The following is a 20,928-nucleotide window of genomic DNA, read 5'->3' as shown; positions in this document are numbered from 1 at the left end:
ACATCTTTTAATAGTTGGAACCTCACAATTACTTTCCATCTACATGGCACATATTTAATAATATTTGAAAGTAAGGAAGAGGGTGATATATTATTACTACTGATTACTATTGTCAAGGTAAAAAAATCAAATTGTCTCATCCTTACTGACTTGAAGGCCAACAATAAGATAAGGAAGCCAACCACACCATCCCTCCAGGGCCACGCTGGGAAGTGCCACGGTGGGTCAGGACGCAGGGGAAAAGGGAGGAACTAAGGGCAAGAGCCGTTGCTGTGGTTTTCACAGGGAGGAATGGGGGAGCAGGGGAAACAGGCTGAGGACTGGTTAGTCTGAATAATTTCGCAAGGCTCTGGTGTACAGGGGCTGTGCCTGGTTGCCTGGTACGTGGCCCTGGGGTGATCAGGGCAGGTGGACTGTGAGACCCTGACAGAGAGGTGGTTGGTGTGTGGGCTCTGGATTGGTTGGCTTATGTTTGAAAGGCACTGGTGGTCAAGTTGTTTACCACCATCTCTGGGAATTGGCTGACCCTGGGGCATGTAGGCCCTCCAAGGTCAGCAAGACCCTAAGATGTCAAAGCATCAGAATGCAGAAAATAAAAGACATAGTGAACACACTCCAGCTAGAGGGTGTTTGTCCATTCTAGCTTGGGAAAAGCAAACAAATGTACCCATAAGCCAGGTAGACGTATCCAAAGCTCATTCAGCTGTGAAGAATTGGGAAGGGCCTAAATGCCCCCTGTCACAGAACCCCTCAGTGCACAGGGGGAAACAAAGGAAAAGAAAAAAATCAATGAGCCCTGGAAAATCAAATGCAACTGTCCCGGCCTAGATTGCTTGGGGAGCCTATAAAGACTTGTCACGAGCTACAGCTTCCCTCCTTGCAGGAGTGCAAATCCCAGTGCACAAAAAGTTTAGTGTCCATCAAACACTACAAAGTAGAGTTGCAACTATTTTTCTTAAAATCCATTTCATTAGCAAGGTACCTCATGTAGTACCTGTGTAGTGCACACACGCACACACAAACACACACATAGCACCAGTTTGCCTCAATGTGAGCGCAGCATCAGACACCACCCACCCCTCCCGCCAGCACACACCGCATTGCAGGCTCTCAGGTCTATGTTTAGTGGTCCTACATGCAGACGGCTGAGCAGGCCTTTTTGCTTTCTCCAAAGCTCTGAAATCTGTGAAGACAAAGTAAAGCTGGACCTGCCTATTTAGACCTCACAGGTTCCTTAACACCAGAAGCAGTATTTTCAAACCCAAGAGTACTGATGCCTCCAGGAAACATCTTCATGGTCATGGCAAAGGCGACCCCACATTATCCCAAGTTTCAGCAAACACTTTATTCTTCTCATCGATGTCTCAAAACTGTTGGAGGTCAAAGGCTGATGAGTCCTTTGGCCAGAAATGTGGGTGTTTTACAAAAAGAAGAAAGAAGTTTGTTATACAATTATACAAATGTAAGGTTCTGTTGGCCATATTTCTGAGTATTTTTCCTCGGCTAAGTCCCCAACCAGACTTGAAGAAATTAGGCGCAGTGTCAATAGAAGTAAAAAAAGTAATCTGTAAAAAATATTCCAGCCAAACAAGGGTCTGTTGAACAGTCAGATAAATCCTTTCAGAACAGGAGAAAAAAAGAGAATTATTAATGTAAAAATGGACTGTAGTAAAACTGTATTTATTTATTTACTTTCCTCACTGAAAAGTGAAAAAAAACAAAGCTTACTGGTGCAGCTACGCAGAGATGGTACGTGCTATCGAAGAACCGGGCTACAGGGAGGTTCCAGAGGTGCTGATCTCCCTACATAATGAATGGAAAGGGGATCCATTTCACAACCACGTTTCACACTGCACTGCAACCCTGCAGGCCGAGAAAGCACTTCTTTGACTACTGTAGGACAGGTATTTCTGACATCAGCTTTTGATAAGGATGGCTAGAACTGTCTGAAGCTTCTGAAAGATGCACGGAAGATGCCGAGCAAAGCCCGGGGGCCAGGGTCAGCCATCGGGGGAAACCATGGCATGTGGCTTGTGGCGTCTCTCTCTTCATAGGGGGGCAGAGGCTGCATCACAATTCTACACACACGTCTCCTGGAACGGGGGTGTAATAGCAAGGAGCCAGAAAACATTACCTGCAGTCTCCTGGGAGACTTCTCTGTAGTTCCGCACCCCTTCAGCTTCCCTTTTCCTCTGGAAACATATACTTCCGAAGGTGGATCTGCACTGGAGACTATCAATGGCTCTGTTGTGCTTCAAAAAGACAAAGGAAAGAAAGGGCAAATGGAAAAGGAGCTGCCACCTCCTGCCAGGCTACACTTCAATAAGAGGGAACATAATATCCTGGAAATCCATTCAAGGTTCCCAACACGCATTTTATTACATGAAGCTCACCAAGGCCAGTGCGCCAGCTCACAACTCATTAAAACAGGAAGAAACTCGATCTGAGCTGACTCCTGCGGTGGACGGAATGTTTGTGCCCTCCCAAATTCATAGATCGCAATCCTAACCTCCGGTGGGACAGGGTGGAGTCTTCCCTAGTGAAACTCGTGCCCTTGGGAAAGGGACCCCAGAGCACTCTCAGCCCCTGCCAGGTGGAGACACGACGAGACGACCATTTATGAAACAGGAAGCAGCCCCTCACCGGACACCAAACCTGCTGGTGCCTTGACGTGGGACTGCCCAACCCCCAGAGCAGCGAGAAATAGTTGTTCGTTGTTTAAGCCACCCAGTCCATGCTACTTTTGTCATCGCGGCCAAAGGACTGAGGTACCATATAACAGTCTCTACAACCTAACCCCATGATTCAAATTACTTTAACGTCAGAACTTCTCTCCATAGATTGTATAATAATTTGGGGCTATATTCCTTCCCTTTCCACCGCAGCTAAATTTGCATCTGTCTGAAGTTTCCAGGACTTTGGATTCTGCAAAATCCTGCTCTGGACAGATCTGGCAGCAAGGTTAACAAACACAGGGAGGGACAAGGGGGTGAGACCTGTCAGAAGTGACCAGGCTTTAGAGCCAGCAGACAGAAGGCTGCCAGAAAGAGTGGTTTTCTCCAGAGGTCGGCCCATTGGTCATCACCAAGAAGATGAGATTCATCTGTGTTTGGAAACCATCTTTCTGCGTGAGTGGGACAGACCTATAATGTCATTTGAGCCTCTGCGTTATTTTAAAATTACCCATTTTGGAAAAATGGCCACTTTAGTGGCTCAACATGAATCTTCTGCCACTTCAAGGGATTTACCATTTAAGCTTATTTCCCTCCACTGAAGCTAGGCGTGAATAAGGAAACGCTGTTTCAGGTTACTCAGGGAGTGCTAGAGAAGAGTAGTACATTTAGCTCATAAGAATGGTACATTTAGCCTTTGCTCTGCCTTGAATTATGGTGGGTTCTGAGTCATGAAATATTAGCGGCTGGAAACAAGCCTTTCCAAGGCAAGCTGGGTGGGGGAGGGATTGGTGAGCGACATCAGCTCCTTGTAGAAGCAGAGCTGATGAGAGAGGCGTCTGAAGCCTGAGCGAAACAGGGGGAGAGGCGGAGTGGGGGGAATGATGGAGGAGGAGCAGCAGAGCTGGGGAAGCAGGAGGACAGAGGGGAGAAAGGAGGAAATGTGGAGGGAGCAGAAAAGGAGAAACTAAACTCAAGAGACAAAAGATGAAAACCGTTTATCTTCATGGTAGGCGGTAGCCCCTTGCATACTTTTTGAGGGAACTGGGTCAAAAGCCTTAAAGTTCCATAGTTAATTAAAATTGATAGGAACAGTTTTGTGATTCTGGAGGGAAGGCAGCCATAAGAAGAGCTCCCGTTTATTGAGTGCCCGCTATGTGTCAGGGATGGGCAATGCTCTCGCCTGCCTCATCCCATTGGGAAGGCGGGGAAAAGGGGGCTGAGTTGGAAGCCCAGCTCCACCTCTTACAAGCTCTGAGTTTCATGATGAGTATTCTGACCTCTCAAGACCTGCGTTCCCATCTGAAAAAATATAAACTAGAGAAAGCAATACCAACCTTGGAGGGTTATTGTGAGAACTAGATGACCCAGTACTAAAGCATACAGTGTCTGGCTGACAGTCTCTGCTTGGCAAGCGGTAGTTATTAATCTCGCTATTATTAACAGCGACCTCCACAGCTGCTCTACTTGTTATGGTGTAACATCAAACTCATTTTATAGATGAATAAACGGTAGTTCAGAGGGGATAAGTGGTTTCTCCAAGATTTACCGAACTGGTGAGTGACAGAGACAGATTTGAACCCTGGTCTGCCCAGTGCCCAACTCTGACTCCGTTTGCTCACTCCCCTGGGGAGAGGGGGTGGTGTGCCCATCAGCACTGCCAGCACGAGCTCCCCACTGCTCAGCGCCTCCTCCCAGGGCTGTGCTCTCGCTCTGGTTCTCGCCCCAGTTCAAAGGGATGCAGCCAGGGGCAGTGCGCAGCTTGTGGGCTGGCACCAAACCCAAGGTCACTTCCCCTTGCAGGTGTGAGGACACAGCCTAGGGCCTCTCTGGCCCACCGGAGGGAGGCAGCCTGGGAGGTCCCGCCTGCATTGGGAAAACCCTTCCCTGAGCTGCTCTGCCTCTCGACCCAACCACTGCTGGGCGACAGGGACTGACAACTTTCCGCCTCCTGACTTCCTGACCGGATTGTAAAATAAATTCAGACTGGCTATTCAAACCTTAATAAAAATGGAGTTGTTTTTTACAGCAACACACTTACCTGATTTCCAGAGAGAATCTGACATTGCTGGGTGCGTGCTTATTAACAGGAATATCAAAATTGTAATTTCCAGACCTAATTATAAACAAAATAAAACCGCAAATCAACATATGCAGGAAATGTTTCAAAAGGCTCTTTGCTATTTATTATATACTATGTAGAGTAAAATATTCTACAATAAATACATAAGACCAAAATTTAACATGGTGTCCTTTTGTGTTTTTCAGAGACCTGTCAAATCGCAATGTGATTTCTTTCAGGTCTTAATCTACAAAATATACCACAGAGGTTTATAGTTTGTCCTAATACACACAGTAATGGAAAGTCAAATCCCAGGCCAAGTGCATAAAACTAAACACAAAGGAAATAATCTCAGTTCCCCTAAAGAGATACAGATTTCTGAAGGCAAATGGGACAAAGGTCTCGAACTAACAGTTCCTCTGGAGAAGAGTGTTGGGAACGGAAAATGCCTGCTTCTCTACTGCAAACCTCTCCCTGTTAGGAAACATTAGCAGGAAATATCTTGTACTTTCAGAACTTGAACCAACTAAAACTACTATAGTCCTAATTACCACTTGCTAATGGGGATCATGGCAAGACAGAAATGCTCACACAGAGATTTCTTCCTCCACCTCTTTAAAGAGAGAAACTTGGGGAAAAGCGGGAGTTGCTTTAACTTCATACTGAAATGAACACTCTAGCAAAAAGGCTTATCATATTTAAGTTCTCATGAGCCAGTCAAACTTTAAATTCTATGCAGAAACAACTTAAAACCAGGTAAATGGGAACAATAGCCAGTCATTTTAGACTCTCCTTAATGGATGCGAACAGTAAGTTGCTAAAAATGAGAATCCGGAGGTAAAGGACAGAGGCCTGCATGGGGTCAGCAGAGCTGCACTTGAGGGGAGGAAGCTTACTTAGCTGAACGGAATTCACTTCCGGCTCCGTTCCCCCGACTTCCGTGCACTTCATGGCAGCCCCACTGGGTAGATGAGAAAGGATGTGCAGGGAGAATAAACCCCTTGTCCAAGTTCTGGAATTTAAGCCTGAGTCATCTTACTTTTCTTCATTATGTCACTATACTGCATTAATTAATGTCTGTCCCTGGCTTTTCCAAGTTTACTGAACCTCAGGCTCCTTAATGGCAAAATGGGGATAAATAATACCAGCCTACAGGGATTCCGTGAGAACTTGATGAGATAATAAATATAGAGGTCATAAACACATCAAAAAGCACCATGCTGTTCATTCATTTTTAAGACTCGGGACCATCAACGGGAAGCCTAAGTTATATCAGGTTGAAAAGAAATAAGGCTCAGAATCCATAGGATTTGTGACATGAGTTTCAAAACATAGGGCCTTGTTTTTAACTTAGCAGGCATTTTGGTAAATATTTATCAAAGAAAGAACAATCCCTCCCATTCTTAATGCCTACCTCTTGCACAGGGTACTTGCTGAAGCCATTTATGCTCTATGCTCTAGGCCCATCATAATTACCTCTATACAGGTGATACAGCACACACTAGAGATGGATGCTGCTGATAACTTTTCCAGTACATGGATTTTTTCCCCTCCTACCTGAAAAAGCTAAGATAAGCTACATTTTGTTTCAGCAATTAAAATAATGACATCCCTTGCTATTTAAATATACCAGCGTCAGCTCGCTCATAACTTGAAGCCATTGGTAACAATGTCTTTCTTGTCTATAAAATTAACTAGCAGCTCTGCACCTCAGGTTCGTTCCTTCGGAGAGTCAGCCACAGAGCTCCCCCTAAGCTTTGTGCTTTAGTGAACCCACTAAACCAGGAGACCGGGAACATTGGAGCGGTGGTTGATTGACCATTGGTAACACCCGCCTAACACCAACCGTGTTTATGATTCTCTCTCCCACCCTGTAACAATGTAACAAGTGTGCTTTCACTTAAGGCGCAGTGAAAACACACACTGATTTTACCGCGTAGCTTTACCTTTCATTCCAGTCTCAAAAACCCAGCTCCCTGAGTAAATTCCAGGAAAAAATGGGGTGTAAGGGGGAGGCCACACTGGAGCCTTCTACTGCAATACCGACCATCTGTTATTTGCTGGATTTCCATAATCTGAATAGAACTGATAGTTATATTGATCCCTGGATTGGGAAGAAATAGGGAAAAGAGTTGACTCTTCTGCAGAGGAAAGAGTACTGAACTCTATCTAGCAGGAAGTTCAACTTTCAGAATGCAAATAAGAGTTTCCTAGATAAATAAACTTCATTTGCATTCAATGGAAAAAGAAGGAGGAGAGGGGAGGGGAGAGGGCATTTTTGTTGTTATAGTGAACTTCAAGAAAACAAACAAACAAACAAAAAAATCCCAGGTTCCAACAGACAGCCTCATAGTATCCAAAAGAATTTCTGGAACCTGAAAGTCCTATTAAATTGAAATTCATTAAAAATGCTCTTATAAATGAGAAAACAGACTAAAAATACAGTCAGGAGATTGGAAGAAAAGGGCAGAAGTTCACATAAATGATCGATGTCCATGGAGCTCGTCCACCGTTTGTCTGGCGATGGAGCAAGTGTTTCTAACGCGCCCCTCACGGTCAGGCCGGCTTCAAGTGTGAAAGCGGAACCCTGGCTGTCTGTCCCGGTCCCTCACTCCCAGAACTACAGCTTGTAGTTGCCCTGCCTGGCTCCCCAACTCAAAGAACAGAGTCTCTCAAACTTAAGCTTACAGTCACTTGCCAGGTTGGGGCTGGTTAGCTCATCTCCTGCCCAGAATGGCCTGCGTCTGTCTGCTGCGGGGAGGCAGGTTTGTCAGTGTTGAAAGCTTACTCAGGATGAGAAGAACCGCCACGTGAGCTGTAGTCTGTCTCTGTCCATGGGTGGTTCCCCCACCCTTCTCGCACCCACCTTTCAGCCCATCCTATCCCTGCCACATTGCTTACAGAAGACTCTCATATTTTCCGAGAGGTTGTCTGCCTTGAGCTAAATTGTGACCTCCCAATTCTTCGGTGTAAAATCCTGCCCCCTAGTACTCAGAATGTGACTGTACGTGTAGGTAGAGCCTTTAAAGATACGATCAAGTCCAGATGAGGCTGTTAGGTGAGCCTCAACCCAACCTGACAGCTATTCTCATGAGAAGAGGAGATTCAGACTAAGATGGTGCGTGCGTGGAGGGGAGACGCTGTAAGGACACAAGGAGAAGAGGCCCTCTGAGAGCCAAGGAGAGAGGCCCCGACAGAAGCCAGACCTGCTAACACCTTGATCTTGGATGGCGAGCCTGCAGAACTGTGAGAAACTAGATTCCTGCTGTTTAAGTCACCCGGGCACCGTATTTGGTTATGACGGTCCCAACTGACCAAGACGCCATCCCAGGTTACAGCAATGATGCTCACGCTCCCTCTGTTCTGATGCCATAGCATTTGTTATTGACTCTCCTGTGTGGTGACCCATCAGCGGTACATTGATCACTACGCACGGGGCACGTTATCTCTATTCTTGACAGCTCCACAATAGGGAATCTCTACTGTTTTGGAATCCTCTCTAGCTCTTGCATAACATGATTCACACAGGAGTGAATCGAGCGTAAGGGATGAACTGAAGAGAGGAGTCAGATCCGTGGTGTGCAACAGGAGCTTGCCTGTGGGAAAGGAAGCTGGGGAAGTGGGTGTGATCCATCATCGCCAAAAAGGCATTTTAAATGCGGTTTTGAAAAGGTTACCATTCAGATGATTATTATTAAGGCTATGGGGGAAAATGTATCTTTTTAAAGTGGATAGTGAAAGCAATCATTTAGTGGGTTGCTCAACAAACCTCACAAAAGAATTTTTAAAATTTTGCAGCATTTTTTTAAATTTGCAGGTTTTTTCAAGTATTTGTACCCCTTATTGCATTTCTTCATTTGCATTAAACAATACAATTTCATATTTTTCAATATAACTTTGGAGAAAATACCAAGACATTAACCTCCTTTAACTAGAGGTAGAAGTTAATACAATGTATGCTTTGTATATTCTTTCATGGGGAGAAAAAAAGGCACCATCTAAAATAAGTTTCCATATGGAATTTCCGAATAAGAAGAAGCCAAAGCGACAGTGGACATTCGTTGGGGCAGTCACTCCTAAGTCTCTCTGTCCTGACTAGTACTTCCCACTCCAGCGGATGGGCTGCTGCACTTGTCCGCTCACCTAACTGTGAGCTTCTGGAAGACGGATCTCCCTCACTGTCGTATCTTCACGTAAGGCAAGGCCAGGCTCAACTGGGGGTGCTAATAAATATTTGTGGGAGGGTGGAAGGGAGACAAGAAAAGACCAATCAAATACCTTCTAGAAAAGTGTTTCCTCTTGTACACTTCAAGGGGAAGTTCCCAGGAACCACTGTAGAGGGATGCTGGCCGTGGGCTTGGGAAGCTGAGCCCCTTCGCCCTGTTAGCAAAGGGGAGTGAGACAGAACTCAAAAGGCAAGGCAAGTTTCCTGGGCATCCTCTCCAACACGGTGCTTTCCATGAAGAAGGAATGATCTTGATACATGAAGATTTTCTAGAAAAGTAAATATTTATTTCCCTTTAAATATAAATGTACGTGCTATCTAAAAATGCCTCCAGATTGCTTGGATTCCAGCTACTCCAATAATAATTTTCAAGCGCATGTCTCCTGCCCTGAGTGTTCTTGTGACTGCTTCTACAGAAGGCTGCGACTTTACAAGGCAAATGAGGCAGAAAGAGAAGGGGAAACCAGAACCTCTCCATCCCTGTTTTCTTCCCCTCTCTTCTGTTCTACTATCTTGTGGAATTTGCAGGAAAGGGACTCGTTGTAAGTTCCATAAATAGAACTACACAGCTGCCTCACTTCCACAGCATCGAGTTCTTAGGTTCCTGAAGACTAGAACCCAACGTTAGGATTTAGTATCTGATAACAGGTTTTCTTTTAACAGTAAAAAAAAAATGCAAAGTGGAGGAGAAATCGTCTTGCAGATTTAGAAGGACAAAAATAGCTTTCGAAAAGCAGGATTGGAAACATCAAATTTTAAATCTCCTATAAAACACCTCCAATTTGTCACTTCTCTGAGGCAAAAACAACAACAAAAAAACCCCAAAAACCCACTATTCCATTCTGAAAGGTGGCTATTAACAAACCAGGAATGTTCCTGTTGTCACCCACAAGTGGCTCTCACTTTATTACGTGCCTTCCAGCAACACTCTCTATAAACCTAATACACACCGCCTGCGGCTTTCAGTGTAAAGTCGAAGGTATGTTTCATGATCGGTGGGTAAGATCGCTCCATAAGCTACATTAGAGCTCCCGGAGGGGGATGGGAGGCGGACCGCACCCGAAGCATGCGTCGCGGGGGTAGACGGTGTGCACCGCACCACCCGCAGAACCGCGCTGCCGGCCGAGCCCCAGCACCGCACCTGGGCACCTCTTTCCTTCCTGACTGAACCAGACTCGGGCCAAGAAACCAGCCAGTAAGCCCAACCGCACGATGACCGAGTCCTTTAACACAGGGAACCGTTTTCTTCTGGCCATTTGCTCTTCTTAGAATTCTGGTCTCCAAAACAAAATAAACGTAAATTCCAGATGCCTTTTTGCTTTGTGAGATTTTAAAAAGATCTTTACCAAATCTCTACAAATCTATAACATTCCCTAGATCCACCCACACACACACATACACAGGTCCTTTACTTAACATCGAACGCTGCTCTTTATTTACATCTTAATTGGTTCCATAGAATCGGACCTAGTCCAGTTGGTTCCGCAGAGTAGAAGTTCAAAACACCCACTATCCTCTTGCAGCATAGACTTACCCAAGCCTTTTATAAAACGGGGAGCGAAGGGGTAGCCTTTCTGAAAGACACATACACGTAGTCAACGTAGGCCCAGGGAAGAATCGTGGCCTGAGTGCAGCACATCATAAAAGTGCTGATTTTCTTCACTTCTTTTACTAGCAGTTCTACTCTTCAGGGAGGAGGCTCATGAGTGTGTTCTGGGAGCTTGGTAAACGGTGACGTTGTGACCTTCATCCCACCGAGAGCTTGCTTTTGCAAGCTTTTTTGTTTTAGCCCTTGAATTTGTTTTTTATTTTTATTCCTTAATTTTTCATTGGTCTTCAATGTTTCAGAAACGACTGGTTGAAAACAATGTTTGCCCGGCTCTTTCCTCTTTTGGGTTTAGGGCCCCCAGTGTGATGGGTTCCCCAGCGGAGGGAAAACACGGATCTCAGCAAAAGAGAAGTGCCTTTCTTCAGGCATCATCACACACCACACACATCTCCACGGCTAGAGGCAAACTTGGGGGGGGGGTTGCTGACGGGGCTTTTGAGCACCACAGAGAGAGCACTTTCTGCATCTCCCGGAGTCGATCCCAGCCGCACACACTGCACGCACTGTGCCTGAGTAAACCGTGGCCGAATCGGAAGGAGAACCAACGTGGGAGACCCGCTCCAGTTCCAGCTGGGAGAGTAACTGACTGCAGGGCCTCAAGCAAGGTCCTGGGCCTCCGTGTCATTGGCCGTAAAAGGAGTAGGCTGGCTTGAGTGACAGGCTCTCCTGGCCTGAGGACTTCAGAATTTCAGGTGATTTCACAAAGTGCATGTGCCTGTGCTCTGGAAAAGCGACACCCCTGCCACAGACGAGTAGTGTTTGCAAATGTCACCATTGGATGAACAAAAACAACTAATTACCAATTTAACTGAGTTTTGAGTTACCTTCTCCCTCAACACATGATCTCAGCCAAATCACTGTAAAAATACAATGAATTCATGACACATTCTTGGGGGTCAGTCAGAGTGCCACCGCTACAGCTGCTCTCTGACATTCTGTGATTCCTCATCCCCCCAAAACTTTCAGGTTTCCTGGAGGTGAAAGTAAATAGAACATTCACATTCTTTCCATTTTTCTCCACTCGAAGGAGGGAAAAGGGAACAACTTCTCCAGCCAGTCAGGGAGTGGAGTAAAGCAGAGCTTAACTTTCACTTTCAGCTGAGAAGCTGACTGTGGTGTCTCAGAGGACACAGCCAGCCACCAGAGCAGCTCTGCTTTCTCCAGGAGCCTCTTCAGGGTCTCCCACCTAAAGGACAGGTAAGATGAGCACTCACTGTCCCAGCAAAGAGAGTGACAAGACTGCCAATGGAGAGCTGGTGGCTACAGCAGTGAGTTTGCTCAAAGGTCAAGGAACTTTGAAAACGACACCTGGATCATCCATGACCTCTTTCTAGAGCGAGTCTGCTGTGACCAGTATTTCTCTCCTGGGTAAGGCAATCTCTCCTGAGGGCTGCTCTCAGAACAGGACACCCAGTGTCCCCAAGGTGGACTCCCAAGGTAAGAAAAGGATTCAGCAGCCACAAGGTTTCATGTGTTTCCACAAGGGATGGTGACTTTGGGTGTTGAAAGCTGTTGAGAACACGATGACTGGAACAAGTTCCTCCCTTCAAATGGAACCTTTATCCTCACCCCGTAGTGATGCATGTTCCCAGTTCAATCAGAAACCGCTTTCGTGAGAAGAACATGGCCTCCTGGAGAAGTGGGGGAAACTCTCTGTGCATAAGCATCCTCGTTAAGAAAATGGGATAATAGCTGCCTGTCTTTTAGGCTTGTAAACATTAAAGGATTTATTTATGTTGACCACTTAAGACAGCGCCTTACACATAGTAAACATTTCGTTACATGAAGATGATGGTGATTTGTAAAAGTTACTTATTCAAGACTAGGATAAGAAATAATATCAAAAGGAAAAAGAAAGTACACCTTCACCCCAAAACTTCCACTGCTGACCATATTCTACATGTCAGTCACTAGGGCTGCTCAGAACTTTTTCAGTTCATCTTCTCCCTGATGCATGTGACTTCTGCATTTCCCCAACTGCTTTGAAATTAGACACAACCAAGGTCACTTGTTGTTAACATAGTGTCCTATACCAATACTACTTACTGCTATTATTTGCATCATCATTATTAGAACTTTAGACACTTAATATGTGTGTTTAGATTTCTAAAACCAGTAGTATATTAGCAGACATTTGGATGTATTGTATTTGATCTTTTTACACCTTTAGCCCTTGTTCGAGTTTCCATGTTTTCTTTAACATAAAATTCTGTTACTTAGAAGGCATCTCTGGTCTGGCTGGTGTAGCTTGGTGGATTGAGGGCTGGCCTGAGAACCAGAGGGTCACTGGTTTGATTCCCAGTCAGGACACATGCCTGGGCTGCAGGCCAGGTCCCCGGTTGGGGACGTGCGAGAGGAAACCAATCAATGTATCTCTCTCACATAGATGATTCTCTCCCTCTTTGTCTCCCTCCCTTCACCTCCCTCTGAAAACAAATACGTATTTTTTTAAAAAGCATCTTTGCATGTGTGTGTGCATGTGTCTGTACATGCATGTCTGAGGGAAAAATTTCCATTCAGAACATGGAATGCCAATCTTGTGCTTTCCGCTGGTTTAAAGCTTACCCCGCACTCACTAGTTTCTAAAGCCTTTTGCGTTTACCCTGTTGGCTTTGGGCCCAGATGCTACATCATTTTTTAAGTTCAAAGTGAGCCAGAAAAAAAATCCACCCATCCACACGCGATTACTTCAGTTCTGCAACTATTGCTATCTTTGTTGGCAACAGACAAACGAGACCCTTTCACTTAAATCAATCAAAACTTCATCTTTAGGCCGGGAGTTCAATACATTCATGCACAGCTTAACAGCAGGAATATGTTCTGGGAAATGTGTCTTTAGGTGGTTTCTCTGTTATGAGGATATCACAGAGTGCACTTGCACAAATCCAGAGGGCAAAGCCTACCCCACACCGAGGCTGCACAGCATGGCCTATTGCTCCAAGGCTACAAACCGTGAGATTAAATCCAGAGTAAGAGAAGACAATGCAATCAAGAGACGTGGTAAATACGAGATGAGGGAGGCTGCTTCCAGCGTAACATGGCACATAGGTTTATAGAAAACTTTTTTTTATATGTAGGAAGAGTTCACTATAAAAAAATGAAAAGAGTATAGTCTAGTAAATGCATAAACCAGTAACGTAGTCATGTATTGTCATTATCGAGCATTATGTGCTGTGCGTAGTTTTCTGGGCTATGCTTTCATATGACTGGCGGTGCAGCGGGTTTGTCCACAGCAGCCTCACCACAAACAAGTGAGCAATGAGTTGCCCTGCAACACTATGAGATCACTAGGGGACAGGAATGTTCCAGCTCTGTTATAATCTTATGGGACCACCATTTAGATGAGGTTACTAGTTGACTTTATTATAAGCGATTGCAAGTTTGTTTCTGTGTGTTTTTAAAGTTCTCACCTCCTTAAATAGAAGAGTAAAATCATTGTCTGGAACTATTAAGAGACGATTCAGGTAAATATTGACAAGGGGGAAATAAAACACTCCAGGTTCAAAGCTCTAGTTGTTTTTCTTTAACATCATTTACCTGCCCATAACCTCTGATGAGGTTCCATTTCCTTGGACTGTCTTCACACAGGACTTGAGAGGACTCTTCTTGTTCCCCAAACAGGGCAGCAATAAATCTCCTGATATGGCAGGATCTCACAGGAAGTGATTTCTGGAATTTGGAAGGAGGATTGTGTGGTTGCCAGAGACGTCATCATAGGTGCTGCATGGCACAGGGCGGAGGGCAGAGGGGTGACACAGTACACCTGACAGGTGAGTTCTGTTGACAATCCACATGAAACGCAGGCTGGGTTCGAGGTGAGGCATGCGCAGCTCTCCCCTGAGGAGGGGGAGACTGTGGGCAGCAGGGCCGACTCCTGAGAGCCTGTGATATTGCTGGGAAAGGGTAATGAAATGATTCATGAAAGAGGCCTTCAAGAGTTCTTCCCGCAAAGGAAAGCAAGTCTGGAACTCTCACCTCAGGAGGAGGCTCGGGGCACATCAGTCTTGATCTTTTAAGCTACGTATGTAAAGGGAGGCTATCACCAAGGCACTGTTTAAAAAATGGTAAGACAGTATTATGTGGCGGATCTGATTCCAGACATATCTCTCACAAGCAGCTGGGCAGAGATGCACACGCACAGGCCACCCAGAGGAGGGTAGAGGGGCAGCCATGGTCAACAGAAGTGCCATGGAAACCAGCCCAGTGATGCTTCTCTGCTCTGGTGAGAAAAGCCCGCATCCTCCTGGAGCTCAGAGGCTCCTGGGGTAGTCCACATGGATGGATTTTTCCACAGAGCAGCCCCCTGGCCCTGGCAAGCTGTTTCAAAAGCACCCGTCACTAGTGGAAGATTACAAGAGGAAGCATGTAAATGGCTGGAGGCAGCCCTCTGCTCCTGGCAGTAAAAAGTCAGAGCGAAGTTCATATCCCACGGGTGGAGGGTGTCCACATGGGGACGTGGGGGGATGAGGGCAGGCTCAGGTTCAGTCAGTTGTGGATGCCAACACCCTTAGCCACTGCTGACACCTCCCAGCTGCTTGTCTTTTCAGAGCACAGTATGCCAAATTGGACAGAGGAAGGAAAAAATGCAGTAAAGCATCCATTTCCATGCTACATGGCTTCAACACAGTGAGTGTATCTTTCCCCTCTAATGAACAGAACTTGTATATCCAAATGGAAGCTTTCCTTAAAGGTTCTGAGCTTCAGGAAGTTATTCCCCACGATGTTTATGCATCCAAACACTTAGCATTCTCCTCTTCGGGGTGGGGGTGGGGCGTCTAGAGCCCTCTCACGAGCCACACAAGAAAGTCTCCTTGGTGAACTTACAACCCCACTGTGTGCTAGGCCTGACACAGGGGGACCCGACAACCCCACTGTGTGCTGGGCTTGATTTCCTGCTGGTTTGACTTCACACCTGATTCTGTAGACTCATCCCCTCATTGTTTTATTCCCCCTCAAAGGATTTCCATCATTAAATATACACAAAATATGTACCACATGTTTGATTTCCACTCATAAAGCAACAACTCCCAGGATCTTCTCAGCAGCCTGGGGTCCCGTGCAGCAGAGGCTGCCGAGCCCCGAAGGCACCGCCAGGCGGACTCTGTTGTGTCGCTGACAACTGCTGGCTGCGGTCCAGTCTCCCTTACTTGGTTCTGCCACACGCCCCATCTTCTGTGTCCCTGAAACACTCTTCTGATTTGTCTCTGCATCTGCTTCAATGCACAACCCGGAGAACTTCTAGCATCGCAGAATAAATAACATGCCCATCGGCTGCTTTCTTTGGGGGCAAACTCAGGTTCTGTCCCTTCTGAGGTAGCCCACTGGTCACAAACAGGGTGGTAAACCTAATTCCTCCCATGTATGGTCTGGGTGGTCAACAATATTGGAATCCCTAAGATCAAATGAGCATGTTTCAAAAGCAGCTTCTTTGTGTCAAACTTAGACTCCCAGGAACATTTCCCTGGGTTTTCAAGGGAACACGTGGACCTAGAAAACGCCGTGTGTCTGTGGAGGTGCACGCTCACACTCTCCCGAGCTGGGGATCCCAGAAGAAGACAAGCTCACTCAGAAGAGTGAGAAAAGTGAAATGGCTTTGAAGGGGAATTTTGGGCCAAATCCTTGGGGATGCCACCCACAGTGGGCAGGGGCAAGAGAGGGGTTAAAATGGTAAGGGGAGACCCGCAGGCAGGGGCCCACACTGTCTCCTGCAGCGGGAGCCGCTTCCCATGAAGCAGAGCCCCTGGCATGTCCCCGCCTTTCCCTCTGAGGACGAGCATCTCCCCTGAGACAAGCCAGAAGCCAGTCCTTTCCCACACTAACAAAGCATTTTTCAAGGGATAGATAAATATCCCTTTCACCATGTGAATAGTCAGACTGAAAACAAGAAGCCCCGGAGAACAGAGGCAAGATGACCAGGGCCCGGAGGCTGAGTGGCCATCCCGGCAGCAGCAGGAGCCTGAAGGCCAGAGGCCAGAGGCCAGAGAAGGCGTCTGCCTCCCAGGAAGGGCTGACCCCAGGTCCTGGCAGGGGAGCGATGGCCTTCGAAAGGAACCCAGTGTTTGCCTGGCAAATACTTTTGAACGTACTGTATTTGTTTGCTTTAACTAGTAGTCAATTTGGCTGCAATTTCGTCATGTTGCACATCTTGGAGTAATCTCGTAATCCTTCGGTGTGAAGTCTCTACTGAAGAATCTAGAAGAATCCCAATAAATACGAATGTTCAGGGCACAGTAGATTGTACTCGATTGCCTACTTACTCTTTTCTCCCACATAGACTAAAGGATTTGAGAAAGTTATTGGCAAAACTAATCACACACACGTGAAAGACACAGTAGGCTGTTAAAAAATATCAGTTAACTGGAAAAAAAATCCTTCACTGCACATTCAAGAGTGGAAACCTGTGCTGCTTTTCTTCCAAATAGGATTCTGTAAAAGGCTCCCTCACCTCTAAGCTGCATCAAAGGTCACTTTGCAGTTTAAAGGGAGCCTTGTCTTCAAACTAAATAAAAGATCAACCTTCAATTCACAAGTGAGCAAGAGAAGATGGGAAGAAAAGGAGCTTCACAGAGCATAACATTGAAGTTTTTCTCACCAAAACGCCATCCCAGCAGTGAGAGTGATAACTACAGCAGGGACACCCAGGAAGGACACCCCTGTTTTCTTCCTGTAGAATAAACCTGTGAAAGGACTCAGTCCTGAGCAGTGATAAAGCGGCAGCGCTGAGGGGCGGGGCTTGCTGCTCCCTGGGCGTGGCTGGCGTGCTGCCTTCGGCCTGCAAGTCCCTCCCCCTCCCTGTCTCCCTGAAAACAGGGCTCTCTCAAACCCGCCTCATCTCCCTCCTTTTCCTTGACACTCGAGGCTACAGGGATCTCTCCTTTTCTCTTACATCCTGCGGGATGATGGTCCGTGCCTTTCACTTAGCACTTTTTCTTGAAGTTTTATGGGAGAAGAGGACCTACCGCACAAGGTACTGTCAGAACCCAAACTTCCACCTCTTTTAATAAAATACTTTTCAAAATCAAAAAGATTTTTAAGACACGATAGAATGAATCCCAGTGGAAGAATTTCAGGCATCGTGCCAACCATGGAGAAGTTTTGGGTGGCATGAAATAGTGCCGAATTAAATCTGTCACATCTGTATCTAATTCTGTCACTTGTTTTTAAGGACAGTTCTGGACCTGTGCCTTATTTATCCATCCAACAAGTATTCATAAAGCACTAATATGTGGAACACCGCGGGGGATATGAAAATAAGTGAATCACGGTCTCTAGGAAGTAGCCGAGACAAAGCTTTGGGACCGCTGCACATCGCCATGACGACTTGCACCTGGGGAACGGACCAGGCATTGCAGGATAGAGGGCCGCGCAGTAGCTGGGAAATCCGGCCGAACCGATAGCAGGTTTTCTGTCCCTTTAAATCAGGTGCTCCTTAAATATGAATTTTCCTACTAATGCCATGAGGAGTGTTATGTTTTCTTCCTCCTGGGGGCACACGGTAGAATTATGCTTTTGAACAGAAGCAAATTGAAGGATGGTGGTACTTAAGAAATAGCTTTAAATGGGTCTTTGTTTGAATCCTTGAATACTAGTAACGGTGAACACATATACAGCTCTTATCATGCACCATAAATTCTTCTGAATGTTTCACACATACTATTTTTGTTCATCGTCGCAATAATCCTCAACAGTCCTATGAGGCAGGCAGCATTATTCCTACTTTCAAGAAGAGGAAGATGAGCCCCAGGAAGGCTAGCTCCTCACCTGAGACCACATAGCTAGTAAGTCACAAAGGCAGGAGATGAACAGAACAAGGCTTGGCTCCAGAATCTGTGCTCTTAACCACAGTGCCACGCTGCCTCCATTTTTCTGCCTGTAAAAGAAGGAAATACCCTACAACTTAGATATTGCTATTATTCAGAAGGTTGTCGTGGCTTACCAAATGACCTCCTTAACCTGGTCGTGCAGAGACTGAGCCTAACCTGCATCTTCAGCCTTATGTTCTCCTCTCCTCCCTAACCAACTGCCACCCAGCCCTTCACTGAAGCCAGCGCCAGCTCCCAGGCCTCTGCTCACGCAGGTCCATCCGAAACCTCTGCTATGGCTCCTGTTAGTCCCATCAACGAATGCCCCTTCTTGAAGGCCCGGTCCCATAATACTCCTGCCGCACTCCGAGCTTCTGTAATATTTATCCCATTCAGGTAAAGTGCTCTTTGCCTTTCCTTCTGGTTTTCCCTCGTTACCTTGAAACTATTTTTTTAAATATATTTTATTGATTATGCCATTACATTTGTTCTATTTCCCCCCTTCATTCCCCTCCACCCTGCACACACCCTCCCCCTCTCTTCCCCCCTTTAGTTTATGACCACATGTCTTAAGTTCTTTAGATTCTATATTTCCCCTACTATTCTTGCCCTCCCCCCATCTATTTTCTATCTACTGTCTATGCTACTTATTTTCTGTACCTTCTCCCCCCTTCTCCTCCTCCCATTCCCCTGTTGCTAACTCTCCATGTGATCTTCATTTCTATGTTTCCACTCCTGATCTAGCTGTCCTCTCAGTTTGCTTTTGTTTTAGGTGTGGTTGTTAATAACTGTGAGTTTGCTGTCCTTTCACTGTTCATGCTTTTTTAATTTCTTTTTCTTAGGTAAGTCCCTTTAACATTTCATATAATAAGGGCTTGGTGATGATGAACTCCTTGAATTTGATCTTATCTGAGAAGCACTTTATCTGCCCTTTCATTCTAAATGACAGCTTTGCTGGATAGAACAATCTTGGATGTAGGTCTTTGGATTTTATGACTTGGAATACCTCTTTCCAGCCCCTTCTTGCCTGTAAGGTCTCTTTTGATCCGCTGACAGTCTGATGGGAACTCCTTTGTAGGTGACTGTCTCCTTAGCTCTTGCTGCTTCTAGGATTCTCTCCTTCATTTTAATCTTGGCTAATGTAATGATGATGTGCCTTGGTGTGTTCCTTCTTGGGTCCAACTTCTTTGGGACTCTCTGAGCTTCCTGGATTTCCTGGAAGTCTATTTCCTTTGCCAGATTGGGGAAGTCCTCCTTTATTATTTGTTCAAATAAGTTTTCCACTGGTGGCTGTTCCTCTTCCCCTTCTGGTACCCCTATAATTCGGATGTTGGAACGTTTAAAGATGTCCTGGAGGTTCCTTAGCCTCTCCTCATTTTTTTGAATTCTTGTTTCTTCATCCTTTTCTGTTTGGTTATTTTTTTCCTTTATTCTGGTCTGCTCCCTTGATTTGAGTCCCAGTTTCCTTTCCATCACTATTGGTTTCCTGTGCAATTACCTTCATTTCAATTAGTTTAGCCTTCATATGTTCCTCTAATTTGTGACTAAAGTCAACCAGTTCTGTGAGCATCCTGATCACCAGTGTTTTGAACTGTGCATCTGAAAGTTTTGCTATTTCTTGGTCGCTTAGAGTTATTGGCTCTGGGGCTTTGAGCTGTTCTTCTTGAGCCATAATGTTTTATCTGTTCGTGCCTGTTACGTATGAGGATCGGAGCCTTAGATGTTCACCAGGGCAAATCTACTCAGGTCACTGGTTTGTGACGCTGTATGTGGGGGCGGGGTCAGAGAGGGACAATAGCGGTCCCCTCTGCCGCTTCCTGCGGATGGGGCCTGTGTGGTCTGTCCCACTGCTTGCTCCCTCACCGGCCATCCGCAAGCAAATGTATGACCACGGTCAGCCCCCAGTGGGTTGGCCCACTGCTACTCCACACCTGGGATCCACCCACTGTCCACATGCCTGGGTCGTGCGCCTGGGTTCATCCACTGGATTTTTCCTGCCCAACCCCGTTCTGCTGCTGGCTCTGCCCTTCTTACTGGTTTGGCTGAATGGTTCGTTGTTGTCAGACTTCCATATAGTTCAATTTTCTGTGGTTTGGCTGTGTTTTTGTTGCTAAAACTTTGTTGTTTTTAAACTTGGTTGTGAGAGAAGGCACAGTGTTTCCACCTATACCTCCATCTTAGCGGAAGTTCTCCACCTTGCAACTATTTAGTTGAAGAGGCCATGTGTCATTTTTATCTGCCTTCCATAGGCCTAGGACATCGGCTGCAAGAGGCCTCCCCATTGAATGGGTGCTCTTTAGTGCCCATGTCACTTCCTGACTCTGTGTCCACATCCATGCCCTCACCCCTCCACACATCCAAGACACTGAGCCTCTTAACGTTTTTAATTTAGACAGTGAGACTTCAAGGAATATTTTCAGGCTCAGCTCTCCATTCATGCATTCATTCGACAAGTATTTCTTCAGTACCTACTATGTGCCTGGGACAAAGTGTGAGGAAGGCAGACATGGGGCCTGCTTTCATGGACCATGCATCCTAGTTAATGTTCTGAGACAACT

The 20,928-nt window shown here is 46.0% G+C and overlaps 1 protein-coding gene across 1 annotated transcript in view; it reads right to left on the bottom strand.

The window, feature by feature from the left end:
* Positions 1–1,530: 1,530 nt before the first annotated feature.
* The window catches only part of MYRFL (myelin regulatory factor like), a 115,257-nt gene continuing 95,859 nt past the window's right edge, over positions 1,531–20,928 (bottom strand). The window contains 13 exon segments of the mRNA XM_053661440.1: positions 1,531–1,617; positions 1,729–1,803; positions 2,130–2,230; positions 2,233–2,252; positions 4,714–4,788; positions 6,566–6,569; positions 6,755–6,838; positions 7,423–7,485; positions 14,106–14,288; positions 14,400–14,461; positions 14,544–14,618; positions 17,161–17,203; positions 17,206–17,245. Of these exon segments, the coding sequence (XP_053517415.1) occupies positions 1,531–1,617; positions 1,729–1,803; positions 2,130–2,230; positions 2,233–2,252; positions 4,714–4,788; positions 6,566–6,569; positions 6,755–6,838; positions 7,423–7,485; positions 14,106–14,288; positions 14,400–14,461; positions 14,544–14,618; positions 17,161–17,203; positions 17,206–17,245 (912 nt within the window).

The sequence above is a fragment of the Artibeus jamaicensis genome, unplaced genomic scaffold (assembly GCF_021234435.1).
Source record: "Artibeus jamaicensis isolate MK-2021 breed Jamaican fruit bat unplaced genomic scaffold, CSHL_Jam_final contig_233, whole genome shotgun sequence".
Classification (NCBI taxonomy): Eukaryota; Metazoa; Chordata; class Mammalia; order Chiroptera; family Phyllostomidae; genus Artibeus; species Artibeus jamaicensis.
Note: the sequence above shows the minus strand (reverse complement) of the source record. Positions and strands in the feature narration are given on the sequence as shown.